The sequence below is a fragment of the Protopterus annectens genome, chromosome 5.part0 (assembly GCF_019279795.1).
Source record: "Protopterus annectens isolate FY-2018-M chromosome 5.part0, PAN1.0, whole genome shotgun sequence".
Classification (NCBI taxonomy): Eukaryota; Metazoa; Chordata; order Ceratodontiformes; family Protopteridae; genus Protopterus; species Protopterus annectens.
Window position 1 is genome coordinate 814,116,993 of NC_056735.1, and position 24,451 is coordinate 814,141,443.

Sequence of the window (24,451 nt, forward strand, 5' to 3'; positions counted from 1 at the left end):
TTTTCTTTAATGTTTTGTATTTTTAGGAAGATTTATCAGTTAAACGGCTGAAAAAATAAGGTTTGAAAATAGGTTTTCCTTTTACTGCCAGCATCTCATATCAGTTAAGCAAGTCCCATTCTACTTCAAATGCGTTAAGCAATCAACATCTTCTGAACTTCATACAAGAAAAACAGTACAACAGTGACTGAGTAATTTATATCTTATGAGCTTTCTACACAGAAAAACTTTATAAGAGGGACTTAGCAATCCATATCTGTTGAGCAGTAACACATAGGAAAATCAGTGACATTCAATCAGCCTTTGCCCTGAGAATAGAAGCATCACAACATAAAAGCAAAGGAGTACTGTCTACTTCTTACAAACGTTTGCAAACTTTTTCTTCTTTTTCCTGACAAGCTTCTATTCTAAAGTTTCTTCAGAACTGTTTGTAAAGCTATAAGAAATAAAGAGTTTACCTAACATAAATTTTATGTGTCCCATTTCTTCTTTTCACCAATACATCCAAGCAGAACAGGGTAAAGCTAAAAAAAACAATCCTTTCCACACAAGAACAGCACTAAAAGTAATCCTTTCCACAGTGCAAAAGCAGTTAATCCATTTGAACTATGTATGTGCATAACATTGTACACTAACTCCCACACTCCTTTCAGGCCAGCATACGTATACACGCAACCACTGTGATCGCTGAATTCAATGCTTGACATCTTTAAAGCAAGCTACCCACAAATCCTAAAATTTTAACCCTTAATCATTTAACAAACCCACCACCAATATCCTAGCAGACTTTTTAATAGTTTACCCTTCCTGATTACACTTATTTATTGTTGTTTTAGTAAAAGACAAGAAAGCATACCATGTCACAAAATCTGGTTGCGATAATACGCAACTACTCTTTTATTCTTTTAAGAGTAGGGGCCATCCATTCCATTTCTTCTGGGATAGACACTATGCTGTTTTTGATGAATATAGTACCTTCTTCTAGGTCATTGAAGGCTCTCATCTAATTGGCAAAAAGTAGTTTTATCTTGGCTAAAAAGGCCAGCTGTGCTTTAATGTTGTTTTGTTTCAACAGTTTCATTACTGGCCAGTCTTTTTTCATTTGTTCTAGTATTCTGGAAGAATAATCATTGTCAAACCTTATCAGGCTTTGATTGTATTTTAAGGGTAATTTTCTCCAAGCAGATTCTAATATTAGTTCCTTGTCCAGAAATGAAAGAAATTTTATAACTATGGATCTAAATGGAGTATTTGTTGAGTTAGAAGCAGGTTTCCTCGGTGCTCTATGCGGCCTTTCAATTCCAAATGAAAGTCCCTCTTTCAAGTCTAAAAATTCAGGAATCCAGGTTGTTAAGAATGAAATAATATCTTCTCCTTCAGTGTTTTCAGGCAGACCAAAGATCCATATGTTGTTTCTCCTTTCCATGTTTTCTAAGTCATCTATTTTGTTAAACAGCCATGTATTCTGTTTAAGCAGAAATTCTTTATGGAATTCTTCCTCTTTGAGTCTCCCTTCAATGTCATTTAGAGAAGTCACTATATTTATTATTTTTGTATGCTGTTGCTGTAGTAGTTCCTTAAGAGTATCAGTCTGTTTTTGAGAATTTAATTTGAGGTTTTCTAAGTCATTTTTAATGCCATCCATCTTCAAAGATAGTTCCTGTAAGGTAGATGTCATCAACTGCAGTTCTTTTTTCAAAGCAGTATCTGGATGAGAATTTCTTGAGTTGTTCATATTCAGTTACTCAATATATTTCAAAGTTACTTGGCAAGAAACTTTTTGTATATCTCCACCAAAATTAATATTTATTTAGTTTAGTAGTTTATCTATAGATTTTTGATGTTTTAAACTTGAAAATAATAACATTTTCTTATATTATTATACTAGTTTATGTAGCTCTAAAAACTCACTGGTCTCAGATGGCCATCTAGGCTCTGCCCCATCCCCCCCCCAGCAATATTACATTTTCATTATACAAGTGTATGCCATTACCCTGCATGGTTTAAAGTATGTTCAGTTGTTTTCTGTTGCATCTCTTGTATAATGTCATACATTCCAGTACCTTGATAAGTGTTTTATTGATACCTTCCCTATGTATGATTCTGTAGCATACGTAGTAAATACCTTATTGTGGAGAATGTGAATGACACAAGAACTGTTTCATAGCCATGCATGTGTAGTCATCTTGTCTTGCTAATCATGTGTTTTTGTTACCTAAATGAAACATTTCTAATATCAGTATATAATTCTGTGGTGAAGTTAGCTACTGTGTGACAAAAGACAAGTATGGAGTTGTGTAGTAGAGTTGAGTTAAAACTTTGTGAAATATACTTTAAAGTCATCTAAATTCATTAATTCTTAGCTCATCTTGTGTGCTACATTATGTATCCTTCCTTTAAGGATTTAGTGATTAGGAAGTTACGGGCTCAAATCCACTGGAGTATTAAATTGTACTTGTATGGATATAAGAGTAAACATAGTACCTGCTTGTAACAGTTTCACAGCAATGTGAATAAGGCTAAGTGTTTTAAGTGAATGTGGTAGGTTGTAATTGATGTGTAAATTGTGAATATAGTAAGGGTAGGGTTTGATACGCTGATTGTTAACTCTTTTGCCACTACGTCTTTTTTAGTCTTTAACAGTATTGTAAATTTTCCTTGAAATATTTTTTCTGACCCCTTCACTATAGGTTTTTTTTTTTTTTTTTTTTTTGCTTCACTGGATGAAGCACAAGTCTAGAGAATATATGTTAGGTAAGAAGGAGGTTGAATCTATGGAGCACTACCTTATAGCAGGCTGAAAAACATTCATGATCATGTGATAATAATGTACTGTACAAATATAAAATAAGGTAAGCATGCAACATCATTCATGACTCAGTCTTCCAATGAAGTGATGTGTATATTATCAAAGCACTGGCAGATGCGATTTAATGTCCTGTTATTTGGCATGTTGTTTTCCACTGTTCTGTCTTTTCCTTGAAATGTGTGCATTCAGACCTCTTCAGTTTAAGTTTTTTTCTGTGGCTTTATTTGTTAATGCCATAGTCTAAGGCATATCATTACAAAGGTGAGAATACAAACTATTTAGATGTAGTTCTGTTGTACTGCTATCATCTGTTCCATTTCTCTGAAATGTACTTTTCAGTCACCATTTTTAATGCTTCCATGGCATGCTAATATCCTTGAATGGAGAATATCATTGCCAAAAACAGGTGTTTGAATCATCTAGTCCATTAACATGAAATATATTTTCCAGGCACTTTTTTTCTAGCTGTGCTTCTATGTTATGCCTTTGTAATGTCCTTGTCTAAAGGATATTAGTTACACAGACAGAAGTTCAATTCCATTTGTGAATGTTTTTCTTTTCATGCTATCATGTCCCCTGAAAGCAATAAATGCTATAATGAGTGTGTACATGATAAGGGAGAGGTTAGCACTTCTATCATAGCACATTTCTTCATTTTTCTACACTTGTTGAGCTGGGGAGTTGGGAGATATGGGCTACTATCCAGACCCCAACCTTTTAATTTTGTATTTGTTAATCTTGTGCTATACCCCCTTCTTGATTTGCATTTTCATCTCTGCCTGTTCAGTACTCATTTCTGACCTGTGCTATGGTCAAAATTAGACACAACACACAGATGCCACCAATGAGCAATACAAATCAACATATTCTTTCTGTGGTCATGTGCTGCATGCCTGTTGGCAGAGACAGTGAAATGTAGATGACTACTCCAGTCTTTTGCATGCACTAAAAAATCAATCAAATAAGTTAATCTTTGCTGCTCATTCCAATCTGAAATAAAGTACAGTTGAGTAAATTGAACTTACCATTACAGGAGATGTTTGAATGGTCACTGCTGCAGTAGCCTTAGCTATATGGGTTATATCCTGGCAAAGATGTAAAAACTGGCCAGCTTCCAAAGCTTCAGTGCACCTAGCACATGACAAAATGTCAAGCAGCTCCAGATGAGCTGACTAAAAAAACGTTTGGGAGTGAAGCACTTCAGAGCTTTCCTTCCCACAGAGAGAGGGAGAGGAAGGCTGAGCCCTGAAAGGATGATGCTAGGAAAAAACAAAGCTAAATGTCCACACCCTAACATAAAGAAAACACACCAAAAAACAAGGAAGATGGAAGGTGGAAGGGGCTGCTGCAGCAGTAATAATTCAAGCCTCTATTGTTACCTTAAGTTAACCTCCACAATGTTGCTATTTTCTTCATATTGATCACTGCTACAGTAGCCTTAACTATATGGGTAGATTACCATAGATAATGATATTTGGGAGTAGGAAGGTGAAGGTCTAAGTAACCCTGGAGAATAGTCCTAGTAAAACTTTAATCTAGACCTAGAGAAGGAATCAAGTTTGTAGTGCATTGTTAAAGTATGTACAGAGGACCAAGTATCAGATTCTAGAATACTTTTAGAATCCAACCCTTTCCAAAAAGCCATAGATGAACCCACTGCCTGGTAGATCTAGCCTTGACCCTGCCTGGAATAGATTTGTCATGATGAGTATAACAAAACATTGCAACCTTAGACAGGTTATCACTTCATCTTATGTTCACAAGAAATTAACAATTGATCTGAAGATCTGAAAGATTTATTTCTGTCAAGATAGCTGCTCAGTTGTCAGTGGCTAGACAAGATATGGAGTAGCCTTTCTCCCTCATCTTTCAGTTCAGGAAAGAAAATTGGGAGATGGATAGTTTGACAATGTAAACCCAGATACCACTTCAGGCATAAAAGAATGAATAGTTCTCAAAGAAACTACGTCCTCTTGGAAAATGATGTAGGGTTGACTCATCATAACAGTTTGCATGTCAGATACCCTTCTTGCAGAGGCAGTGAAATCAGTAAAACTGTTTTCCATCTTAAGAACTTCAAGTCAGCCAGATTAGCTGGTTCAGATGGAGCAAGTGTTAGGTTCTCTAACAAAAAATTAAGATCAAAGTAAGGGGCTACCAGTTTACTTGGAGGCATTTTATACAAAACCTCTTTCAAGAATATTTTGACATCAGGCCACTTTAAAAGATAAGGATCCATGGGCAGTTATGTTGAAATAGATGATAAATGAACTTTGACAGAGAAATGAGAAAGGTTATAAGATGGTAACTCACACAAATACTGGAGAATCAGAGAACATCTAGCCATTAATTGGTGCTGGTTATTTTGTTTGCACCAAGTAGAAAACATTTTTCATTGATTATACATGATTTTCTAGTAGCAAGCCTTCTTGCCTCCATTAATACCTGCTGCACGTCCTCAGAAAATGGGTTTATATTAGAACATCGAAGTATTACTACATCGAATGTTCTAATATTGAACCATTTCACTCGAAACACCACAACATTGAACACTCAGAACAGCGATTTTTTTCCCAGTGAAAAAGTTTGCTGTTTCAACAAACATACACACAACACAAGCACACCAAAATACATTACCCACACACATACACTTCACAAAACCCTTCACTAAACCATACATAAACTACTAGCTATCCACTTACCTTAAACCAACCCTAACCCTAAGGTCCGTAACTACCACATACTCACCTTACCCGCTCCCTAACCCTAAATTCCCTATCGCACACTCACCTTACCCGCTCACTAACCCTAAGGTCCCTATCGTACACTCACCTTCGTTCGCACATTTACCTTAACCTGGTCCGTAACCTTCGCTCCACAGTTGAGAAAATAGTGAAGCTGCAGGAACGGCCCACCGAATACTTTCCCTAGGAAAGTATTCGATATCCTGCAGCTTTGCTATATTCAGCGTTCGATGCAAAGGGTTCAATAGTAGTACATTCAAAGTAGTAATACTTCGATGTACTAATATAAACCCTACGAAAACAAGTGCCTAAAAGGAATTAAAATCCTATCATCCAGGCAGACCATTGACAATGATTGATATTGGGCATATCAATCACCCCTGGACTTGGATGGCTACAGTCATTCTGTGAGTAAGCTCATGATAATTGCTAATGGCCATTTTCAAAAGAAAGGAGAATTATGGTTGGCTGAGCAATGAAGGCAGTCAACACAATGATCTTGGGAGATTCCTTCTGAATCTTCTGTAATACACAGGATACTAGCGGAAAGGGTGGAAAGCCATACAGCAACAATCCTGTCTAAAGAAAAGAAAAGGCATCTGTCTTCCACACCTTCTTGCATGGAGTCCTGGAACAGAATTTTTCCAATTGATTGTTCATAGATGAGGCAAAGCGTTCTACTTGTAGAATTCCCTATAGTTGGATCAAATTTTGAAATTCTCTCTGATCTAGTTTCCATTTATGAGGATCTACCCTGGCCCTGCTCACCTTGTCTGTCACACAATTATGAGCTGACAAAATGTAGGATGCCTGCAGAGTGAGACTGTTCTGTGAAGCTATATCCTGTGTTAACATGGCTAGTCTGCAAAGGGGGTACAACCTGGTTCCCCTTTGCTTGCTGATGTACCACATGACTGTGGTATTGTCTGTAACCACTTGAAGAGTATCCATGGACCAAAGATGGTTCACACAGTTGAGTGCCTTGATCAGGGCAAGCAACTGCTTGATATTTATATGTTTGCATCTCCCCTAGGTTACCCACACCCACTGCACTTTTATCCTTCCCAACATTGATCCAGAAAGGAAGTCTGAAGTGTCAAGACTGACTGTTTTGTAGCAGGGATGGAGACCTGGATTAAGAATATCTGTTGCCTCCACAAAAAAAATTATCTTCTGACAAATGCCAGTATCAGGATCTGAAAAGATAAAGGGTGTTGACGCTGAGACCAAAGTGATTTTATATACCACTGTATCTTTCTCATGTGGAGTCATGCCAGGATTATCATGAGAATCATAAATGCTATGAAACCCAAAATTCTGAGGTATTCCCTTGCAGTGACCAAAGTCTGAGTGGAAAACCTTAGCAATATATCTTGATAGCAATCTATTTTTTTTCCTGTGGAAGAAAAGCTCTTTGAAACAAAGTGTCTAATTGACATCCCTAGAACACAATCCTGTGTGAAGGGGTCAAAAATGACTTTAGAATGTTGTCTTTGTTTCTTAGTTTGTACACGAGATCTCTTCCCCAAGAGAGAGAATCCTGGCATTTTGAAAAGGACTCTGTAAAAATAAGCAAGTAATCTAAATATGGACAGAATGTGGATAACCTGTAGCCTACAAAGAGTTATAATTGGAGACAGACACTTTGTTGACACTCTTGGTGTAGTTGATAGTCCAAAGGGTAAGGCAGAGACCAGATAACATGATCTAGACACACAGAACATTAAGAAACACCCAAACTCTTGATGGATCATAATGTGATGAGAAGCATCTTTTAATTCTAGTGTTACCAGGAAACTTGAAAGAGAAAGCAGAGATAACAGGTTCTGAAGTGACAATTTGAATATGGGCACTATCACAAACAGGTTTAGGAAACAAAGATCCAAAACTGGTCTCTAAGCATTTTCTTTCTTTGGCACTAGGAATATCCGTGAATAAACCTCCCTCCCCTGGGAAGGAGGAATTGTTTGTTTCATTCCTTGGGACAGCATGTGATAAAGAACAGGTGAGAACAAAAGAGTCTGATCTGCAAGATGAAGAATGACCCCCTGGAAAGTAAGAATTTCCCCTCGTTGTCAACTGTTACCCTGCTGATTAATTTTCAGAACCCATTTGTCTGAAACAATCGGGTGCTGAATAGAAAAATGGAGATTAAGTCTTTCTGGAAGAAAATAAGGGCCAGGCTCATTCAGACATTTTGGACTTTTCTTGGTTTTGGGAGGTTTGAAACTTCTTTATAGAATTCCCTTGCCACTTCTTAAATATCTGTTTTCTTGAATTCTGTTGAGATCGTTTATTCATTTTTTCTTTCCTGAGGAGAAAAGAATCAATTGAAAATTTGGAAAAGGACAACTGAAAAATCTTAGAGATACCCCTTTAATCACACTTTTTGATCACCTCTGCCTAAGGGAGAATTTTTAAATTTCATTTTTTAAATAACCTGGGAGGTTCTGAGAATGCAGTCAAGCAAACCTCCTTAAAACAGTACCAGTGGCCATAGCCCTGGAAGAAGTATCAACAGAATCCTACACACATTGCAAACAATGGGTAGTGACATCTGCAACCAAAGAAACTAAGTTATTTAAATCAGTTTTTCTTCACAAAAATAAACTGTAAAGAATTTTTCATACTTTCACAATATGTCAGAAAAAAACTTTAATATATGAGCCTGACAATTTAAAATTCTGAAAATCACAGTTGCAGAAGGGTGCACATTTTCCATTATCTGTCAACAATTTTCTCATACTTATTAGAAATAGTAGGACTGGAATTATCCAAGTGCTTAGCACCAGTGGAGTCAAGTAAGGCTATAGCTGCTGGGTCAGGTTTGGGAATAGTGTATAAAAATGTAAAAAACTGAGGAACTTTATACATACAATGTGCCTTTTTAGGGACAGTTGGCTGACTATCATGAAACTTGTAAGCAGCAACACACTCTCTAAAGCAGACTGGACAGGAGGTATGACTGTAGGTTCTGGAAAATTCTTCTGTAACAATTCTTAGTATTTTCTGAGGGATAGAGAAACCTCACTGTTCTCCCACAGAAAACACTGGGGCATTCTAGCAATAGTCTCAGAGAAAGAGAACACCCCACAGGAATAATCAGAAACTGAGCTCTCCTCTGAGTCTGAATAAGAAACCTGAGGGCAAAACCCTGAATCTGTCCATTCATCTTCCTGTTCAGATTCAGAATCTTGAATCTCTTCAAGTAAAGAGGCATCCTTCTTTCTTTTTCTATAAACTACTCTGAGCCATTTCCAATAAACTACTCCTATAGTAAAGAAATTTGAGGAGGAGTAGATACATGTTTGGTTTTATGTTTCTTTTTGACAGAAAAAAATGGGGCTATCCATATTGCTAATGGAAGCCACTACTTCCCCAAGACTGAGCACAGCATTGAGACATAACAGGGAACCATCCCTATTCCCTCTCCTAAGGCCAATAAAAGTCACTCTCCTTTGCCCACTGAGGAGACTCCAACAGCCGCAGAGGATGTGGCTAACACCTAGAACATAGTGGCTGTAGGTGCTGCACCAGAGGGATTGAGGTAAATGATGAGTGGTCTGAGGTAGAAAAAACAGCCACAGCAGAGTGACCCACATGTGACTGAGGCAAATTGAAGCCTGCTGTGGGGGCAAAGGCTGTTTGCTTAACTTTTTCTTTTTGTTTCTGGAAGAAAGATTGACCATGGGATCGACAATCTGTTCCATGGCCAAGCCAATAATGGTGACTCTTTCCTGTGTAAGGCAAGCAGCAAATGTCGTTAAAACTACCAGTCCACAGACGTTACTTTTTTACAGAAAAACAGAGTAAAACACATTTTCAAACATTATGGCAGCCCCTCAATGGAAGTATTAAATACAATGTATCCACAGAAAATATGTTATCAATTAGTTTACACTACTTTAAAACTGACAGATAAAAGGAGTGCTCTGTTTGAAAATACATTACAGTCTCAAGACAGTTCATTAAAACGCAACACTCCTAGCTTTGAAATAACTTCTCTGAAGAGGAAGGTAACAAAACATCAGTAAATGTAAGAAAATGGATTTTTTTTCCCAAAGGGAACATATCTTCTCTGCCCAGCAAAGGAAAACACAAGCTGACCGTTAATCATCAAAAGTCTCTGTGGCAGTAAAGCTATGAAGGGCTTTCGACCCAAACTTATCTTTTAGCCAGCTCATCTCAAGCTGCTTGACAGTTTTGTACATGGAAGGTGCCATGAAGCTTTGGAAGCAGCCCAGATCTTATATCCTTGGCAGGATATGCCCCATATAGCTAAAGCTACTTGTGCCATGATCAATATGAAGAACATATTAAAACTACTGGGATTATGCAATATCCTTCTATATGGCTCAGTGTACTTATGCAATGATTCTTGCTGTCTCACTACACTGCATGGGAGTTTCAAATCCCCTGGGGATTGTATGTTGTTTTATAGCTTTTCTCTTTGCAGTCTGCACATGTGACATTTCCCAATATGCCTGTTCTATGACCCCTTGTACTCTGGCTGCTGCAGTGGGCTCCCTTTGCCAGGAATCTGGACATACTGGCATGTGGACTAAATTGCTAAATTGATTTCACTCAGGTTAACATATATTCCTTTTTAATGACACTCACAATGTTATACAGGCCACTACTGACACTGTTATTGTCAAGAATAGTGAAGGTTGGTATATAAGATTACTTTATTGTATCCCACCTCTGCTGTGCATATTTCATATTATTTAAAACTGATTTACTCTCATAGCACCTTCCTCAAGCTACTTTTCCATCAATTGTTTTGTCCTTCAACATTTTTAGCACTTTTATGTTGTCCATCAAGGTGGATTCTGTTATTATATTGCAACCTCTACTGCTTACCATCTACGGTACTTTCCTTTCCATTGCATATTTCTCTATGAATTCATTTGTTGCTGTTGACTACATCAACATTTTACAACTGTGCGAGCACACTCACATGGATTACTAGTATGATTGTGCATTTTATTGTTTACTTCCTTATCTGCTTGTACTTCCGTGTGGCCACAGAGTCATTTAACATGATCTAGCCAAGGGATCCGTGCAGTGACCATAATGAGAGTTTCCTTGTTGTGCACCCTGGCCTGGCTGCATGCATATCTGATTAACATTGCTGCTTGCTGAGCTGAAACTGTGCTGGCTCACCTGTGATCTCTGATGTGATGTTTATGATTCCATGGAGTGATGTAATGTGTAATGTTATCATTATGTATTATTATATTCATAGGTTCATAGGTTCATACTAGGCTATCTGCCCTAGGGCATTTATAAGCCTAGCCAGAATGTGTTTGGCTTTCACCACCCATTTTAAATTTATTTTGCTATGCCCTTTTTCGAGGTTAGTATACTATGCCTCTAACAGTGACACAGAAGTGATACCCGGGGTAAACCTACGATCTCCCATCCACTCATCAAGATTCCTCTTGAAGAGAGTCAATGAGGGACTCTGCCTAACCTGGACTGGGATTTTATTCCAGAGTGAAGGGAGCCTCTGGGTTATGAATCTGTCCCTCCAGCATGTCCTATTTATTTCAGTGCTGAGGTTCAAGTCTCTCGAGCGCGTAGCTCGATGGGATTTGGATTTTCTGAGGTGCAGCATGTCCATTAATTCCGGGTTGGACATGGCTTTATACGTCAGGCACAGATCTCCTCTGAACAGGCGTTATGCCACTGAGTAGAGCTGGAGTTTCTTTAACCGGGCACCATATGGCATCTGTTTGGGCCCTTTGATCCTCTTGGTGAGGTACTTTTGGGGTCTTTCCAGTTGCTGCAGGTGTCTGGTAAGGTACATCCCAAAAGGGGCATTGTACTCAATTATGGGCCTGATGAGGGATGAGTAAAGAGGCACGATGACCTCCCCTGATCTAGATGTGAATCCCTTCATGATTAGGTGGGCTATATAAAATGTTTTTCTAACCACTTTGGCCACGTGGTTGTCAAATGAGAGATTGCTATCAACTTGGGTCCCCAGGTCCCTAATTACTTCTTCTGTACTTAATGGATTTCCACCTATGTGGTAATTTGTGGGCACTTTGTTTTTGCCAAAGGGGATGACTATACACTTTTTGGCATTTAGCTTGAGGCCATGGCTCTGGCACCAGTTGTCTGTTTCTATGAGGCCCATTTGGAGGATGCTTGTGTCGGCTGGAGAGTCGATTATGGCACCCAGTTTGCAGTCATCTGCGAACTTGGTCAGCCACAGTCCTTCCGTGTTGGCCTGTACATCCGAGAAATATATACCGAACAAGAGAGGTCCCAGGACTGAGCCTTGTGGGACACCACTTGTAACTGGTTTGGAGTCTGACATGGCTCCAGCAATTCTAACCATGTGGGTTCTGTCCTTGAGCCAGTTTGCAATCCATCTAGTGACATAGGCGTTTATATTTAAGCTGGTGAGCTTATCTATAATGCTCGAGTGGGGTATTGTATCGAAGGCTTTTGCGAGGTCCAGGTAGGCTGTGTGGACCACCTTCCCTCGTCAATGGCCTTGGTGACTGTTTCAAAGAAATCAACCAGGTTTAAGAGGCAGGATCTGCCCTTAACAAAGCCGAACTGGGTAGGATCCAGTGTTTGTAGGTCCCCAATATCTTTATTTATGAGGTCCATGATGATCCTTTCCATAGCTTTGCAGACCAAGCTAGTCAGGCTTATGGGGCGATAGTTTCCAGGATCCGTTGAGGCACCACCTTTATGGAGAGGGACCACTGTTGCTGTACGCCACTCTTTGGGCACATATCCTGTAGTAAGGCTGAGATTGAACAGTAGTTTTATGTTTGGGTTTAGCTCTTCTTTGAGTTCATGTAGGACGCAGCCGGGACACCATCTGGTCCCATTGATGCTGTGTTTTTGCTTTGGAGAGGCGGCTCTTACCTGAGCATCTGAGATGTCAGGGGCAGCACTCTGCTGGGATAGATATTTGCCCTTTGGTGGGGAGGGGGTTTGCGCTGAACCTGTCAGCTAGGATGTTGGCAATGTCTGTGGGTTCGTGTATTTTTGTCATTTTGGACTAATTCTGAGCATATCTGGGAATTACCACCCAGGTTCCTAACATAACTAAAGAAAGCCTTGTGATTATCCTTAGTGTCCTGTGCAATTTTTCTCTCAAAGCTGGCCTTAGACAATTTTATGTGTGCCCGTAGTTTTTTGCTAATACTGATCAGTGATGCCTTCCCTTTTTGGGATTTTGCTTTATCATTTAGTAGCTTCCTCCTTTTATTGTATAGTTTGTTTATGGCTGGGGTCCACCAGACAGGACGTCTGCCTTTGGAGGATTGGGTCTTGGTTTTATTTGGGATCGCATGATCCATGCATTCCTGAAGGTGTTCATAGAATGCATTTATAAAGGATTCTGCGGTCTGGGCTGTATTTTCCACAGGCCCGGGGGCTTTAAAGGATTCCACCTCAGTTTTGAGGAGTGTAAAATTTGCTTTAGAGAAGTTTTTCACTGTAGTTTTCTGGGCAGGGGGTGGGGTCGGGATGTGAATATCCAGTGAGATTAGTTTATGGTCTGATCTTACCAGTGAGGGATACACTTCTGGTCTGGAGCATAGAGTCCCCATGTTGGTGATGATCAGGTCCAGTATGTTTTCCCCTCTTGTGGGAGTGGTAACAAGTTGTTCCATAGCATTTGAGTTTATAAATTCTAGGAACCTTTGGGCTAGGGTGTTGGAGCTAGAGTAATGCTCCCAGTCTATGTTTGGGTAGTTGAAGTCACCCAATATAATGGTGTTTGGAGAGACCTTCATATTTTCCAGTGTTCTCAGGAAGGCCGAGTGGGGTTCCTGGTTTTGGGAGGGTGGTCTGTAGCAGGCTATGAACTGGAAGGCAGTTTTACCCACTGTTAGTTGCACATGGATAGTCTCTGATGCTTCGTGCTTTGCCACCAACCTGGAGGTGTGGGTATCTTTGATGAATATCGATACTCCCCTCCTTTTGTGGTTCGGTCCAAGTTTTGGGGCCGAAAAGCATGGTATGAGGTATAACCTGGTAGTGCTGGGGTGCTCTCGGGAGCCCTGAACCAGGTTTCTGTTACTGCACAGATATTGATGTTCTCCATGCTAAGGAGAGTTTCGAGTGCATGCATCTTGAGGTTTAGACTTCTGGCGTTGAGTAGCATTACTCTTAGTTTCTTATCCCTTGTGATACCTATGGAGGTGGGTTTGTCTTTTGAGCCTTGCCTAAAAAGGCACTATGGGGGTAGCAAGAGCCTTTGCCAATATCCGAAAGCCCAGGGGTGACAGGTGCAAGCCGTCCCTAGCGAAGCATCGTGGCTTGTCGAGCATATCATCCCAAGCTGACAGGCATTGGATCCCCTTTGAATGACACCAGTACTTAAGCCAATTGTTGAAATTGATCATCTTGTCTTCATATTGTGGCATCATTCTTGGTGAGGGTAAGATGCTACTCAAGGTCAGGGTCATACCGGCCTGGGCTACATGCTCAGAGAGCTCCTTTATGTCTCTTTTCATGTAGTCCAGGGAGGTACGTCTCAGGTCATTCACACCAGCATGGACAATGACTGAGTCATATTTGTACTTGCCTTGGAGTGACCTGAATGCTTGTGTTATGTGTTATATTGCGACTTGTCTTTTTCAAATAATTGAATTACTTTTTTACTGTACTTCAAATGTGTATGTATGTGCGCATTATATGCTGTAAAATATTTTGTTGCCTATTAATAGGTAATTTTACCTTGAAACATTACAGTTATGCCTCAGATGTCATTAAAGAGAACTGTTTTTGAACTGAAGCCTATTTGGACTTTCTTGGTAAATAAGTGCAAATAAAGTCATTGTAGGACTGACATCACAGACCTTTTGTCAAACCTGCATAGTTATTAACATATTCCATATTGGCAGCTGTCAGGGTAATATGTCTGTGCTGTTCTCTGTATAAATCCATGCTTTATATCCCCATACAATGCAGTTCTTTTTACCCTACAGGTCTATTTTTCTCTATAGCTTTTCAACCATGTCATCATGGCTGCTACAATATATTCCATAAAACAGGATGCAGTGAATTTCCTCTTCCTCTCTGCCACTCATTAATTAGAAAATGTCTTTTTTGTTGATACCTCATAGGTACCTGAACTTTCTATGATTTTTGTTTAATTAGAACTAAATACCTTGAATATATACCTGCATATAGCAGTTGAAGTAACCTATAGACAGCTAACTTAAAATGGTACCTTGCTTAAATTCCCTTCAGTCTATGACTACCGCCTTAGTGGCAAAAAAAAAAAAAAAAAGAAAACAGCTGAATGTTTGCCTGCCTATGACTGCTTAATCTGTTCCTGAACAATTCTGGACTTAACTTTTACAGTACGGGACAGGGTGCCTACAGAAACACAGTGTATTTTCACTCACATTGCTCAATTGTTTTCTTTTAATTAATCCAATGTTATGTTATACATCTTGAAAAGAGGTCAAATTATCTTTCACTGGCAATGATGCAGTGTTTGCGTTTGGAAGCATACACAGGTTTTAGCATGTGGGATACATAGACTAATACCTAGAGATATATACGAAAGCAATCTCTGTGGTATCATAACAAAGGGAGAAGGTCAATTTTCTGGCCATGTTTGTATTTTATTTATTTATGCATGTGTGTATGTATATATGCATGCACACACACACACACACACACACACACACACACACACATATATATATATATATGTGTGTGTGTGTGTGTGTGTGTGTGTGTGTGTGTGTGTATTCAGTGATCGATTTCAACAATTGGCTAAGCTTCTGGTGTCATTCAAAGAGGGTCCAGTGTCTGTCTGCCTTGGACAACATGCTAAACAAGCTGCGTTGCTTCACAAGAGACATCTTGCACTTGTCAACCCTAGACTTTCGAATACTGGCCAAGGCTCTTGCTGCCCCCATAGTGCCTTTTTTAGGCAAGGCTCAAAAGTCAAACCCACCTCCATAAACAACACAATTAACAAAAAAATGAGGGTTATGCTACTCAGTGCCAGGAGTTTAAATCTCAAAATGCACACACTCGAAGCATTCCTCAGTATGGAGAACGTTGACATCTGTGCAGTAACTAAAACCTGGTTCAAGGCTCCAGAGAGCACCCCAGCACTACCAGGCTACAACTCATACCACACGTTTTGGCCACAGAACATGGACCGAAACATAAAAGGAGGGGGTGTATCCATATTTATCAAGGATACCTACACCTCCAGGTTAGTGGCGCAGCATGATACCTCTGAGATCATCCATGTGCAACTAACATCGGGCAAATCTGCAGTGCAAATTGTGGCCTGCTACAGATCACCCTCCATGACCTAGGACCACCACTCCACCTTTCTGGAGACACTGGAAAACATGAAGGTCCTACCGAACACCCTGATATTGGGTGATTTCAATTACCCTACCATTAATTGAGAAAACTACTCAAGTACAAACTCCCAGGCCCAGCGCTTCCTGGAATTCATCAACTCAAATGCCCTGGATCAGCTGGTAAACTCCGCTACCAGAGGTGAAAACATATTTGACGGGGTTATCACCAACATGGGCTACAGGTGTTTCACACCGGAGGTCAACCCATCACTGGTTAGATCAGAGCATAAACTAATCACTCTGGATGTCCACACCCCACCACCACCTCCAACTAAGGAAACATCAGTAAAATCTTTCCTAAAACAAACTTCACCTTACTTAAGACAGAGGCGGTAAGTTTCACAGCCCCACTCTAAAGGATAACGCTGCCCAAGATGCAGAAACCTTTTCAAATGCACTCTATGAGACCTACAAGGATGCATGGATCGTGCCATCTCTAGCAAAACCAAGACCCACTCCTCTAAGAAAAAGAAACCAGTCTGGTGGATCCCTGCCATAAACAGGCTATACAATAGAAGGAGGAAACTAGTTCAGAAAAAAAGCAAATCCCAAAAAGGAAAGACATCCCTGATCCCTATCAGTAAGAAACTAAGGTCCCTCATAAAATCATCCAAGGCTAACTTCGAAAGAAAAATAGCCAAGGATTCAAAAGATAACCACAAAGACTTCTTTAGCTATGTTGAGAATCTAAGTGGCAACTCGCAGATATGCACTGAACTAGTGCAAAATAGCACAAAATATACTGAACCTACTGACATTGCCAACATCCTGGCAGATAGATTCAGTGCAAACTTCACCCCCCTCTAACCCCCAAAAGGGCCCACAACAATACTGGAAAAGTGCAGTGTCCCAGAAATCACATATGCACAGGTGAAAACAGCCCTTTCAAAAGCCAAAAATACAGCGTCAATGGGGCCAGATGGTGTCCCAGGCTGCATCTTGCACGAACTACAGAACGAACTAGCCCACCACCTAAACACACAGTTCAACCTCAGCCTCTCCACAGGCTATATGCCCATAGAATGGTGCACAGAAACAGTTATTCCACTCCACAAAGGAGGGGCCACAATTGACCCTGGTAACTATGGCCCCATAAGCCTGACTAGCTTGGTCTGCAAGGCTATGGAGTGCATCATCATGGAACTCATTAACAAAGACATTGGGAACCTCCAAACACTTGACCCAACCCAGTTTGGCTTTGTTTAGGGCAGATCATGCCTACTAAACCTGGTTGACTTCTTTGAGACAGTCACCAAGGCCATAGACGAGGGAAAGGTGGTTCACACAGCCTACTTTGACCTCGCCAAGGGTTTCGACATCATTCCCCACTCAGGTATTAATGAAACACTCACCAGCCTGAACATAAACCCCTACATCATGAAATGGATTGCCAACTGGCTTACAGACAGAACTCACACGGCAAGAATAGCAGGCTCCAGGTCCAACTCTAAACCAGTCACAAGTGGTGTCCCGCAAGGCTTGGTCCTGGGACCCCTACTGTTCGGCATATACTTCTCAGACATACAGGCAAACACAGGAGGACTATGGTTAACCAAGTTTGCTGATGACTGCAAACTGGGAGCCATAACTGATGCTCTGGCTGACATGGACATCCTCCAAAAGGGCCTTACCGAGATGGATCCTTGGTGTCAAAGTCATGGCCTCAAGCTAAATGCCAAAAAATGCATAGTCATCTCATTTGGGAAAAACAAACCACCCACAAATTACCACATAGGTGGCAGCCCCCTTAATACAGAACAGGTAATAAGAGATCTGGGGACCCAGGTAGATAGTGATCTCTCCTTTGACAATCATATTGCCAAAGTAGTTAGGAAATCCTTCTATGTGGCCCATCTAATTACTAAAGGGTTCACATCTAGAAATAAAGAGGTTATAGTGCCCCTCTATTCATCACTCATCAGACCCATCATAGAGTACAATTCCCCATTTGGGCTATACCTCACAAGACACTTCCAACAGCTGGAAAGACCACAAAAGTACCTCACCAAGAGGATTACTGGCCTCAAACATATGTCCTATGTAGCCCAACTGAAAAAACTCCAGCTGTACTCAGTGGAATATTGCTTACTCAGAGGTGATCTCTGCCTGACTTACAAAGCCATGTCCAGCTCAGAATTGATGGACTTGCTCCACCTAAAGAAATCCAAGTCACTGCGAGCCACGAGCTCTAGTGAGCTAAACCTCGCCACAACAATAAATAGAACATGCTGGAGGGATACATTTCTGTCACAGAGACTCCCCATGCTTTGTAACAATTCCAAACTACATTAGGCAAAACCCCTCACTGACACTCTTCAGGAGAGACCTTGACGAGTGGATGGAAAACAGAAAATACACCCCTGGGATCACTTCTTTGGCTCTGCTTGACAGAGGATCAGTTAATTAATCAATGGGGTGGCGAAAGCTGACACACTCTGGCTAGGCTTATAAATCCCCTTATAAAGTGTTCCCATATATATATATATATATATATATATATATATATATATATATATAGGAACACTTTATAAGCTTGAAATACTGAAATCTCGAAATTCAGTATCTTGATTTCATAAAGTGGAAGGATCCGAAGATCACAACCCCAGAAGCGCGGAATTCAAAATCTCGAATGTGGGAGATTTTAAATTAGTGGTTCTGGTGTTGGCTGTGTTCATGGATTCAGGTAAGCGTTTATGTTTAATGTTTTTGGGTAGGGGCTGTAGTGTTTGTTAGTGTGTGTTGTTACTGTGATGTGTGTGTGTGAGAGGAATGTTGTTTGTGTGGTGGTGTTTTTTGTCTGTGTGTATGTAGTATGACCTTGGAGTTAGAATATTTAAGTAGGGGGGGTGGGGGGGCACAGCCCCCCACATGGAGGGTGCAGTGGGGCTTGTCCCCCAGCATATCATAAGGGTAGGTGTTGTGTGCTTGTGTGTTGTGATGGTGTTTGAAAGTGTTGGGAGTTTGAATTTCGCGGTTTTGCAGTTTCGGGATTTAGGGCTTCATGATTGTGTAGTTTCAGGTATTTGGATTTTCTAGTTTATAGGTTCAAGATTCTGTAATTCAAAATTTCAGAAGTTAGAGCTCATAAAGTGAATCTATATATATATATATATATATATATATATATATATATATTTTTTAAGAGAATTACAAAAATCAGCACTGAAAGTAATGTTTTTTACTCTGTAGTCCACTGTTTAGACACAGGAGTGTTCTGAAGATTTTCATCTCTCTCATAGAGCATGGAATACTGAAGTTATTTCCCAAAATCAGGGAAAATAGTCTTTTAAGCACTTTTTTGATATCTATAACACGCTTAAGAGTTATTTATTTATTAACATTTATTTACCAGGAAAGACAGACCAGGAATTAAATCAAATTAAGCCAGGGCTGCATATACAGCGTTATGACAATGTGTAAACATCTATTAAAGACAATGCATTTATAAGGGATTAATGGAAACATATCAAGAGTTTAACAATGAAGAAATTACACATTGCAATACATATACATTAAACTGAATGTTTTATAACTGTAATACAAAGATAGTTTCGGAAGTAGCACCATAGTCTGTATACACTAAAGTGAATCTTTTTATAAAAAAATAATACAAAGGCAGTTTTGATGGTTGCACTGTATAGTATATATACTTTAAAAGAAGCTTATATTGAGAAACATTCACTGTTGTTAAGATTATGTTTCATAGTGTCTTACTAGGCTACTGATGCTGAAGGATCCTTAGAAATATAGTCATGCATTCTCATGAAATTTTTCTCAGCCTTTGTAATTAAATATTTACAACCTAGAGCAAAGCAGAACATGTACATGTTATCCCTTTCTGTAAGGGACAAGGATGCTTCTCCAGGAATGAATTTGCTGTTTTTCATCCATTGAGGAGTATTTTGTCTTATGTAGACAGGAAGTTGTTTGTGAAGAAGTGTAGTTTTATTTTATACATTTCTATCCCTCCAACATGTTCTGTTTCTGTTTCAGAAGAGATTAAGACCTCTTGCGTGGGTGTTTATGCTACCATTGGACTTGCAATAGGTTTGAGAGGATAGTATATGCTGAGGCTCTGTATGTGAGGCAAAAATCACCTGTCAGCATCCTGTATGATACTGAGAAAGGGAACAAGGTTTTGAGATAATCAATATAATTCTTATGATTTATACTTTTGATTTTCTTGATGAGAAAATGTTGTAGGCATTCAAGTGTTTGGAAAGGTACATGCCGTAAATAGCATTATACTCAATGATTGATCTAAAAAGTGCCAAACACAGTGGAATGATCACATTCCTGGACCTGAATGCCATACTCTTACTAATAAGCTGTGCAATGAAATAGGATTTTAACAATATTGGATACAGGGTGATCAAAGGACAGTTCATTGTATACATAGTTTTCCAGGTCCCTAACCATCAGAACAATTTTCAGGGGTGTGTTGTCAATGTGGTAGTAGCAGGGGCTATCTTCCTTGCCAAAGGATACTATAATATTTTTTTTGGCTTTTATTTTTAATCTATGTTTTTCGCAACAGCTATTTGTAAGGGTAATTCCCTTCTGGAACCACTTGGTATGCTCTGGAGAGTTAATGATGGAACTTAGTTTCTAGGTTCTATTGTGAGCCAATCTGCTATCCATTGAGTGAGATAGGGACTGACATTTAGTTGGAAGAGTTTACAAGTACCTGATTGAGGAATGGTGTTGCATGCCTTAGGGAGAGTTTAAGTAAATGGTATGTGCTGTACTGTTTTTCCCCCCATCCATACCTCTCAACCTCTTATTGCAAGAAATTTGGACAAAGCCTAAAGTCTTCTTCTTCTTTCTGCATTTCCCAGTTAGCGGTCACCACAGCAGTTCACCCATGATTGGCAGTGGAGTTTTACAGTGTCAATTTGCCAGCCTGGCACCTAACATTTCACAGAAGGCACACACACACATGCACTCACGCCTAGGGACAACTTACAGTATCTAATCCACCTACAGCATGTCTTTGTGATGTGGGAGAAAACCAGAGCACCTGGAGGAAACCCAAACGACCACAGGAAGGACGTGCAGACTCCACACAGAAGGCACCCCAGCCAAGGATTGAACCAGAGAACTTCTTGTTGTGAAGTGGCAATGCTAACTGCTGCACCACCGTGACCACCCCAGACGAAGTCTAAAATAATGGGGACAAAAGACTCCAAATAGGGACAGATTTCAAATACTGATCCAATAAACTTAGAAAGTTGCTATAATAACAGGATTTGTGTTAGCATGCATTTTCTGAAAGATATGAAGTCTAAAACTCAAATGTATATCATTATTTATTGACTTCAGTTCCCACTGATTTACCAGATGACCACAGATTTTATGCAGAACAGACTGAAAATATGAGGCAAAAATCTGGGCAGTCTGGATAACTCTGGGCACTCAACAGGTCCATTGCTTCAGTAACCTTCTCATAGACGTCAGTCAGGTTGAATAAACAGGTTCCACTCTTAAAAAAGGAATTGCTTTGGGTCAAAGGTTTGTAGTTTGCTGATATCGTTGTTTACTAATTTCATAATTATCCTTTCCATAACATTACAGATGAGGCTAGTCAGATGTTTGCTAGTGCATTAACAGTGCTTAGTGGCCACCCCAAAATAGTGGTGGGACCCAAAAAAGCTTTAAAACATACTCTGTCATTTTAGTCAGCATTTATATTTGTAGTTAAACTGTGAGGTATTAAAATCTTACAAAGATGCTTTTTGCTTACCACTGCAATTTGGCGGTGTCAGTTCTCTGTGTGACAGCGGTAAGTGTGTCACAGCTTTCAAAGCTGTAAAACACTTAATGATTCTATATTTTTCTCTAAGTGTTGTAGTACATGGGAGAGTGATTAAATTTAATGCACTCCAAAGAATTATGATCTGGTATCTCTGGTCATACCCAGCCTAATCTGTGGCGTTAGCATGGATGTCAAGATTTACCTCTCAAACTTTTCTCAAAGTATGAATTTTTGTGACATCCACACCTCATACACATAAACTGTTCATGATCAGTGAGGCATTCTTTATCCTCTGTATTAAGCATTCCATCAAAATATGTAAATATCATCTGCATGAAATTTAGTTTTCAGCTCTTCTTGTTTATCATATGAAGTTGTTTCTACAAATCTTCTAAAATGTGTTTTCTCCAGTTCGAAATTTACCGCAGTGGCAAATGTGGCTTTCCTCTGTCATTTTAAAATGCTCTCTGTTATGTACCTATTAGCATAAAATGCAAAGAAAAATATCACCCTTGCACAGCATTTGGAATCGATGCACGTTTGCCAGTTTGATTAGCGATCACATGCCTCTTCTTTTAAGACATTCATAAACCCACCTGAATAAGCTTTATATTGAAATAACACTAAAACAAATCCCTAAAGCATTTTGTACTGTTATTTTCCAATGCCAGTATCCCAAGGCTTTGGAATCTGAAATTTGTCATTTGCATATGCTTTTTACAACAAATAATAGTACTACTAGATGGCAGAGTTTATAGCTCTGTAATCCTAAATAGTACATGACAGAACTAAAATAATTACAACTACTCCTGCGTGCAGGCAGACATCTCAAAAGTGCATTTCTATGAATTTAATTATTTAAAAAATTTACTCAGCTTCTTTCAAGTATACAGCCTAAGACACAGTATGCAGGCTTCATCTGGTAACTAATACCTTACATTTATAAGAAAGTATTGTTTTTGCTCTACACTTCTGCCATGGTACATTACTATTTATTTAAATATATGGCAAACAAACATATCACACATTCTTAGTAATGTATTGCTACCAGACTACTTTAAATGTTATCCTGGCAAATTACTGTTGCTGTTTGCACATGGCAAAAGTCTGTACTCTCTATGTTTTCTTTCCAGTATCTTTCCTACTAGTGTTCACTACAGTTATTTTTTTTATATCTTTTTGCCAGTGCTTCTTTTAGTGTGTTATTCAGAAGCATAGCTTCAGTGGAGCAAAGGGGCAGCCAAACAGGGCACAAGCTGTTAGTGGGGGATGACTGGCAGATACTTTACTGTCAGGCATGAAATATTTGCCTCAGTGTTTGTAGCAATTTTTTTTTTTGCAGCAGCAGACTAGATGTTAAATGAGCCATCTACAGCCAGTATTATAAAAGAGATCAGGAGAGGCAAATTATTTAGGAACTTGGATAAAGTAATGACATTTTCATAACTTGACACCGCCAAAATTATCACTACAATTTATTTAGAAGTTATGGGCAGTTTTTAATTATGATACCACGTCATATAAAAACACCTGAATTGCTAAAAATCATTTGTTTTATTCCTAAAATATTTCATCACCACTAAACGGATCTCTTTAGATTTCATTCCATATATCAGAGGATTTAGTACTGGTGGTGTAGTAATGTAGAGTACAGAGACTAAAGAATGTGTATAAACTGGAAATACACTCTCAAACAAGAATGTTAATATATGCATTGTCCCAAGTAAATAAAAGAACAATATTACAAACAGATGAGAGCTACATGTACTAAATATTTTGCGCTGTGCATCCTTAGATCGCAGTTTTACACTAATCGTAGCAATCTTATAATAAGAAAGTACTGTTAAAATCAAGTCAGATGGTACCACCAGAAAAAGACATATAATTATATAATTATCACTCATAACTGTTTGGGCACAAGCAGTGTTAATGACAGAAAAATATTCACAAAAGCCATTGCTAACAATGCTTATGCTGTTGTATGTCAGCATCCTAGCAATTACAGCTAAAGGCATTACAACAAAGAAACTGCGTATTATAATGAATATGCTTCCTTTTATTATGAATTGGTTTGTTACCACTGAGTAATATTCTAAAGGTCTGCATACTGCAACATAACGATCATATGCCATTAATACCAGCAGAGATGATTCCATAGCAGTTGGAAAGTAAGCAAAGTACATTTGCGCAAAACAAACATCAAATGGTATTGAATTTGATCCATGCCATAATATGGCTAACAGTTCTGGCAGAAGAGTAATGGCTGAGACTAGGTCTATCGCTGCTAAAATAGAAAAAAAGATGTACATGGGTTCATGAAGACATCGTTCTCTTGTAATAATAAGTATGACTGATATGTTACCTAGAAATGCTAAGACAAGCATAAATAAGAATGGGAAAAAAAGCCAGTGCTGCCATGTATATAGTCCAGGAAATCCATTCAGGATAAATTGCACATGCTGACTGCTGGCATTGCAGGCAGTTGGCATAGCTGGATAATATAATAAGCGGTATATTCAGGAAATACTTGCGATGTTCTGAAGGTAAAAATAAACATGTTGTCATTACATATTCCAAAGTACAGTTTTATATTCCAAATACATAAATTAAATAGATTACAAATGTCTACTTTCTACTCTTTTCCAGAGTTACTCATGAACAATATAAAATTCACAAATGTGACACATATATGGGCTTGTACTCAAGGAAATAAGCACTGCATGTTTCATCCTTCAGTGCAATCTTTTTAAGAGGAAGGCTATGTCTGCAGCAT

At 39.1% G+C, this 24,451-nt stretch overlaps 1 protein-coding gene across 1 annotated transcript in view; it reads right to left on the minus strand.

The window, feature by feature from the left end:
- The window catches only part of LOC122802205 (olfactory receptor 56A4-like), a 44,780-nt gene extending 20,613 nt beyond the window's left edge, over positions 1–24,167 (minus strand). The window contains exon 1 of the mRNA XM_044071868.1: positions 23,256–24,167. Within this exon, the coding sequence (XP_043927803.1) occupies positions 23,256–24,167 (912 nt within the window). The remainder of the gene's footprint in view (positions 1–23,255) is intronic.
- Between the last annotated feature and the right edge of the window lie 284 nt (positions 24,168–24,451).